This window comes from Salvelinus alpinus, chromosome 6 (assembly GCF_045679555.1).
Source record: "Salvelinus alpinus chromosome 6, SLU_Salpinus.1, whole genome shotgun sequence".
NCBI lineage: Eukaryota > Metazoa > Chordata > Actinopteri > Salmoniformes > Salmonidae > Salvelinus > Salvelinus alpinus.
The window spans coordinates 83699169-83706998 of NC_092091.1; the positions used below are offsets into that span (position 1 = coordinate 83699169).

The 7830-nt window shown below is 42.8% G+C and overlaps 1 protein-coding gene across 2 annotated transcripts; it reads left to right on the forward strand.

Moving 5' to 3' along the window:
* Positions 1–650: 650 nt before the first annotated feature.
* On the forward strand, positions 651–7020 carry LOC139579512 (uncharacterized). Of its 2 annotated transcripts, none has more exons than XR_011675769.1 (2): positions 651–6551; positions 6980–7020. XR_011675769.1 is itself a non-coding variant. In XM_071408227.1 (2 exons), the coding sequence occupies exon 2, from the start codon at positions 1532–1534 to the stop codon at positions 6134–6136; it is 4605 nt and encodes a 1534-aa protein (XP_071264328.1). In that variant the 5' UTR covers positions 651–884; positions 1313–1531; the 3' UTR covers positions 6137–7020. The 2 variants fall into 2 exon arrangements, 1 of the variants encoding a protein (XP_071264328.1); XM_071408227.1 differs by having other exon boundaries at positions 651–884; positions 1313–7020.
* Positions 7021–7830: the final 810 nt, after the last annotated feature.

Consider the following 7830-nt stretch of genomic DNA (forward strand, 5'->3'; position numbering starts at 1 on the left):
TCCCTCTCTGTCAGGCGGTGACAACCCTTCTGGTAGTTTAAGGACATGGGATGCTCAGAGTGTGTGTGTGTGTGTGTGTTAGGTGTCTGTAGACAGGGTACCACCACTACCCACTGTGTAAAGCCCTGGATAAGAGCTAAGGACCAGATGGGTACGACTCCCTGTATGGAAAACCATTTCTCTCTCACAACCACTCACCGTCCCACTCGTTCCTTATCCTACTCTCAGAGTCGCTGTTTAGGGTTGCTGAGTGGATGTTCTCTCTCTCTCTCTCGCTCTCTCAATTCAATTCAAGGGGCTTTATTGGCATGGGAAACATATGTTTACATTGCCAAAGCAAATGAAGTAGATAATATACAAAAGTAAAATTAACAATAAAAATTAACAGTAAACATTACACTCAAAGAAGTTCCAAAATTATATATACAGTGTTGTAACGACGTGCAAATGGTTAAAGTACAAAAGGGAAAATAAATAAACATAAATATGGGTTGTATTTACAATGGTGTTTGTTCTTCACTGGTTGCCCTTTTCTTGTGACAACAGGTCCCAAATCTTGCTGCTGTGATGCACACTGTGGTATTTCACCCAATAGAAATGGGAGTTTATCCAAATCTGGTTTGTTTTTTCGAATATTTTGTGGATGTGCTGCCATCCTGTTAGAAGGTAACAGATTATTTTATTACAATAGTTAAAATGGATTTTCATTGTGTTCCATGATGTTATTTGCCCCCTAGTGGAGCTTTCTGGTACTTAGAGTGTACACAAACAGGAAGTAGAGAATTCGTTCTGCACGCTTAGAAGCAGCTAAAAACAACGCTACGGTGCAGGTCTTTCAGTGTAGTTATTTCTTGTCACGCTTCAGCCTTGGAAAATATTTGTTTGTAAGTTCGATTCAAGCATTTAGCTAATGATGATAATCTTGTTATTGATAGAGTTTCTTACATATCAATGTTGGTTGGTTGCATTTACTCACAAATTGCAATGCCTTTCATGTATGATGTTAGCTGTATTACTTTGCTCGTGCGTCATGCAAACGAATTGTAAAATATACAATACTGTATTTTTGTTACTGTTTCTAGTGTAATATGCCTTGTTATTCTACATAGATGGTTGTACATTATTAGAGTAATGAAAGGAGTTAGTCAATTACCATATGAGAAAGCAATTAGCTATATGGTTTGGCATCATGCCAAATGCATGGTACCGTAGCACGTGCTTTGTATTCATGCAACTTCAAATGTATAATGTACAGCTACAGTATGTTGGTGTGAATTGAATACTAAAGTATATTCTTTTCTGTGTTTTGCAGTTTTACAACATAAACGTTTACAATATATTCATTCAAGAAAAGTTACGCCTTGGGAGTTTTATTGAAGACTTAGTTGTTAGCTATCTGTCTAGTTTTGCATGGGAACGCAACTCAAGGGCAGAATAGTAAAAAAACATCATCACGGCGGGCTCAAGCTCAAGAATAACCACACACGGTGGTTTGTTTCTACATTCATCAGCCAACAAAGCCTCTGTTCCTATGGAAGACCAGCAGTCTACGGTACAACAACCAGAGCCAAGAGTTCGACAGAGAGAGATGGAGGAGCCTCTTCAGCACATTGGGACCAAGTCTCAATCTACAAGATCAAGGTCATCAAAACAGTCAAGCAGATCCTCAACGGCGAGTTCTGCAGCCATCAAAGCACGCGCCAAGGCAGACGCAGCGCGTGCACAAGTCTCCTATGCTGAGAAGGAAGCTTCTGTGATGAAACAAAAGGCAGAAATAGAGGCCAGCTTGTTGAAGCAAAAAGCTGACCTCGAGGCAAGTTTATATGTTCTCCAATTTGAGAGAACAGCTGCTGCTGCGTTGGCTGAAGCTGCAGCCTTTGAAGAAGCTGTAGGATCAGAACGCAGAGAACTTCACAAAGAACTAGACACAGGGACACAGCCCTTAAGTCCAGTCCAGCGTACCTGTGAGTATGTGCAACAACATGCTAGGCCCTACTTTGCTGAACTTCCATTTGAAGTGGAGAAACAAGAGCTTAGTGTTGACCCAGCTACATACTATAATCCAGAAAGTAGCAAACAACAGAACATGAGCAGAGACTCTCCGTTCAAAAGAAATGAACAGCAGCATGGTGTAAATGGAAAACAAGCCCACTTCCAGTCACACACACAAAGCGTCCCTGAGTCACAAGTGGCACCAGACCTCATCAAGTACCTCCTACGCCGTGAGATGGTGAGTTCCGGACTCCTGAAGTTTGATGATCGCCCTGAAAATTATTGGGCATGGAAAGCATCCTTTCTCAATGCGACCAGAGACTTGAATTTATCAGCCAGGGAAGAGTTAGATCTAATTACCAAGTGGCTAGGGGCAGAGTCGTCTGAGCAAGCAAACAGAATTAGATCTGTCCATATTTTCAACGCAACAGCAGGGCTTAACATGGTCTGGCAACGACTAGAAGAGTGCTATGGTACACCTGAAGTGATCGAGAATGCACTGTTGAAGAAAATTGATGATTTTCCAAAACTGGCTAACAAAGACAATCACAAACTAAGAGAACTAGGTGACATTCTTCTCGAACTGGAGTGTGCTAAAGTAGAAGGGTACCTTCCAGGCCTCGCTTATCTGGACACATCTCGGGGGGTAAACCCTATAGTAGAGAAACTACCATTCAGTTTACAAGAAAAATGGATTGCGCAGGGATCCAAATACAAGGAGGACTATCGGGTAGCATTCCCACCATTCTCGTTCTTCTCGAGATTCATCAGGAACCAGGCGAAAACTAGAAACGACCCCAGTTTCACCCTCTACACCGCAACTAACCAGGTGTCTATGAAAAGTGAGAAACCTGCCAGGTACAGCAGCAAGACACCTGTGACTGTATACAAAACCGATGTGTCATCTGAGCCCTCAGACCACCAAACCAAACCCAGTAAGACAAAGATTGAAAACCCTGACCATCACTGCCCGATACATAACAAACCTCATCCTCTTAAAAAGTGTCGTGGGTTTAGGTACAAAACTCTAGATGAGCGCAAATCATATCTCAAAGAGAATGGAATTTGTTTCCGATGTTGTGGGTCAACTCAGCACAGAGCTAAAGACTGTAAGGTGTCAATCAAGTGCTCTGAGTGCGACAGCGACAGACATCTTGCTGCTCTGCATCCAGGTCCAGCCCCTTCAAATACAGACACTGCTACAGCAGAGAAAGAGCATGGCGGGGAGCAAGGTGACGATGCTCTTCTATCTGTCACCTCAAAGTGTACGGAGATCTGTGGTGAGGCAGTTAATCCAAGATCATGTTCAAAAATATGCCTAGTTAAAGCTTATCCGGCTGGGAAAAGAGAGAAAGCTGTCAAAATGTATGTAGTGCTTGATGAACAGAGTAACAAATCTCTGGCCAAGACAGAGTTTTTCAATCTCTTCAACATCAATGACAACTCTGCTCCATACACCATGAAGACCTGTTCTGGGGTAACAGAGACTTCAGGCAGGAGAGCCGTCAACTTCATGGTGGAGTCTATAGACGGACACATGCAGCTATCTCTCCCTACTCTGATAGAGTGTGATATGATGCCAGACGATAGGACGGAGATTCCCTCCCCCGACATTGCGTATCATCATCCCCATCTGCAACCAGTTATGGACAAAATTCCAGCTGTGGACCCAGACGCTCCCATCCTCCTGCTCTTAGGACGAGACATCTTAAGGGTACACAAGGTACGAGAGCAAATCAATGGGCCCCACGACACTCCTTATGCACAGCGACTCGACCTCGGGTGGGTCATCGTGGGTGAGGTCTGTCTGGGAACGGCTCACCGACCAGCCAATGTTAACGTGTTCAGGACAAACATACTTCAGAATGGTCGCACATCCTATCTGAGCCCTTGCCCTGACATCATCCAGGTAAAAGAGAACTACAACAGTGTAGCTCAGAAACACATCTCTCCCTCTACAATGCACTCGAGAGATCCAAACACAACTGTGAACACAGACAACCTGGGATGTTCCGTGTTCGACAAAACACAAGACGATGATAAACCAGCACCATCAGTGGAGGACAAAGCCTTTTTGGACATTATGGACAAACAGGTTTTCCAGGATGATGGAAACAACTGGGTGGCTCCACTACCTTTTCGCCCCACTCGACGTCGCCTTCCTAATAACAGGGAGCAGGCCATAAACCGTCTCACATCACTTCGCAGGACTTTAGACAAAAAGCCTGACATGAAGCGTCATTTTATTGACTTCATGCAAAAGATGCTGGATAACGACCAAGCCGAACCTTCACCGCCACTAGAGGGAGACAAAGAATGTTGGTATCTACCCATATTTGGTGTTTACCATCCACAAAAGCCTGAACAAATAAGAGTAGTATTTGACTCCAGTGCTAAGTGTCAAGGCGTGTCACTTAACGATGTTCTGCTCAGTGGTCCAGACTTAAACAACACACTCTTGGGTGTCCTAATGCGCTTCCGCAAGGATTGCATTGCACTAACAGCAGATGTGCAACAAATGTTTTACTGTTTTGGTGTACGTGAGGATCACAGAGATTACTTAAGGTTTCTCTGGTATGAAGACAACAATCCAGATAGAAACATAACTGAGTACAGGATGAAAGTCCATGTATTTGGGAACAGCCCTTCACCAGCCGTAGCCATCTACTGCATGAGACGAGCAGCGCTACAGGGTGAGAAGGAACATGGATCAGAACCCAAGCAATATGTAGTGAGGAACTTCTACGTCGATGATGGGCTGACATCAGTAGCTACAACAGAAGAAGCTATCAACATTCTAAGAAAAACACAAGCAATGTTGGCGGAGTCCAACATGAAACTACACAAGATTGCATCCAATAGCAAAACAGTTATGGAAGCCTTCCCTATGGAGGACCGTGCAAAAGACTTAAAAGATCTGGACCTAGGAGTGGATCCTCTCCCCTTTCAACGGAGTCTGGGACTTTCCTGGAACCTGGAAACAGACAGCTTCTCATTCCAGGTGTCCCACAATGAGAAGCCTTTTACGCGGAGAGGCATCCTGTCCACAGTGAATAGTCTTTATGACCCCCTTGGGTTCGTGGCTCCAATAACAATGCAAGGTAAAGCCTTAATCAGAGAACTCTCTTCTGATCAGAGTGAGTGGGATGCCCCTCTTCCCCCAGAAAAAGAAGAGAAATGGAAAATGTGGAAGGATTCTTTGATGGAGTTGGAACATATGTATATTCAGCGGACCTACATCCCAGTCTCCTTGTCTACCACTCAAAGAAGAGAGCTACACATCTTCTCGGATGCCTCTACAGTAGCCATAGGAGCGGTAGCCTACCTGAGAGTTATTGACTCGGAAGGTCAATGCCATGTTGGATTTGTCATGGGGAAATCAAAATTGGCCCCTCGTCCGGCCCACACTATCCCACGCCTAGAACTGTGTGCGGCTTTGCTAGCTGTTGAGATGTATGAACTGATCAGAGACGAAATTGACATTGATGTAAATGTGGCCAAGTTCTACACAGACAGTAAGATAGTTCTCGGTTACATCCGCAATGTCACCAAAAGATTCTATGTGTATGTTGCCAATAGGGTAACTCGCATCAGGAAGTCTACCCATCCAGATCAGTGGTGTTATGTAAACACTGACAGCAATCCAGCAGACCATGCAACCAGGCCTATACTTGCTGCGCTCTTAAAGTACACCAGTTGGTTCTCAGGTCCACCTTTCCTGACCCAAACAAACTCAAGTGAGCCTGAGAACATAAATTTTGACCTTGTAGAGCCTCACGCAGACGCAGAGATTCGACCAGACGTCACTGTCTTCGCCTCTAAGGTTTCTGGAGCTCAACTCGGCTCTCATCGCTTTGAGAGGTTCTCAAGCTGGAAAGCTCTCAATCGAGCCACAGCACGACTCATTCATGTTGCCAGATCCTTCCATGAAGGTGCGGACAACACCAGCTGCAGAGGCTGGCATGACTGTAATAAACCATGCGGTACAAGTGAGTTGTCACAAGCCAAAACAGCAATCATTCACTGTGTGCAACATGAAGCCTTCAGAGAAGAATTCAAATGCCTTGAAAAAGGAAAAGAGTTCCCAAAACAAAGTACACTCAAAAAACCTTTCCCAGTACTGACAAAAAGGTTAGGAAAGTAGAACTAAACATTGTCAAGCAAGGAGCTGTTAAGGTGTTTCTGAGACCAATCTCAGAGATTGTTGTTCTTCTTTCTGAAGCATCCTAGAGACAAAAGATAAAAATAGAAAGGACATTATTTGTTTCTTGATATGTTTTATTTCATAGTGGCACAATTTCATTATACCAGGCGGGGAGTGTGCTGCCATCCTGTTAGAAGGTAACAGATTATTTTATTACAATAGTTAAAATGGATTTTCATTGTGTTCCATGATGTTATTTGCCCCCTAGTGGAGCTTTCTGGTACTTAGAGTGTACACAAACAGGAAGTAGAGAATTCGTTCTGCACGCTTAGAAGCAGCTAAAAACAACGCTACGGTGCAGGTCTTTCAGTGTAGTTATTTCTTGTCACGCTTCAGCCTTGGAAAATATTTGTTTGTAAGTTCGATTCAAGCATTTAGCTAATGATGATAATCTTGTTATTGATAGAGTTTCTTACATATCAATGTTGGTTGGTTGCATTTACTCACAAATTGCAATGCCTTTCATGTATGATGTTAGCTGTATTACTTTGCTCGTGCGTCATGCAAACGAATTGTAAAATATACAATACTGTATTTTTGTTACTGTTTCTAGTGTAATATGCCTTGTTATTCTACATAGATGGTTGTACATTATTAGAGTAATGAAAGGAGTTAGTCAATTACCATATGAGAAAGCAATTAGCTATATGGTTTGGCATCATGCCAGATGCATGGTACCGTAGCACGTGCTTTGTATTCATGCAACTTCAAATGTATAATGTACAGCTACAGTATGTTGGTGTGAATTGAATACTAAAGTATATTCTTTTCTGTGTTTTGCAGTTTTACAACATAAACGTTTACAATATATTCATTCAAGAAAAGTTACGCCTTGGGAGTTTTATTGAAGACTTAGTTGTTAGCTATCTGTCTAGTTTTGCATGGGAACGCAACTCAAGGGCAGAATAGTGGATCTGTGTGATCTGAGGGAAATATGTGTCTCTAATATGGTCATACATTTGGCAGGAGGTTAGGAAGTGCAGCTCAGTTTCCACCTCATTTTGTGGGCAGTGAGCACATAGCCTGTCTTCTCTTGAGAGCCAGGTCTGCCTACGGTGGCCTTTCGCAATAGCAAGGCTATGCTCACTGAGTCTGTACATAGTCAAAGCTTTCTTTAAGTTTGGGTCAGTCACAGTGTTCAGCTATTCTGCCACTGTGTACTCTCTGTTTAGGGCCAAATAGCATTCTAGTTTGCTCTGTTTTTTAATTAATTCTTGTCAAGTAATTATCTTTTTGATTTCTCATGATTTGGTTGAATCTAATTGTGTTGCGGTCCTGGGTCTCTGTGGGGTCTGTATGTGTTTGTGAACACAGAGGATATGTTTGCAGAATTCTGCATGCAGAGTCTCAATTTGGTGTTTGTCCCATTTTGTGAATTATTGGTTTCTCTCTCTTTTTCTCTCTCTCAATTCAATTCAATTCAATTTGCTTTATTGGCATGACATAACAATGTACATATTGCCAAAGCTTACTTTGGATATTTACAATATTAAAATAATAAGAATCAAAATTGTCAACGGGACAACAATAACAACAATAACCAAGGGTCAAAATAACCATACATTGAACAATAACAATAAACATACAGTAGAGGACATGTGCAGGTTGATTGGTCTGTCAGACACTGTCCCTCA

Bases quoted from the DNA above. Each gene is read 5' to 3' on its own strand.
- LOC139579512 (XM_071408227.1), top strand. From the start codon at position 1,532: ATGGAAGACCAGCAGTCTACGGTACAACAACCAGAGCCAAGAGTTCGA.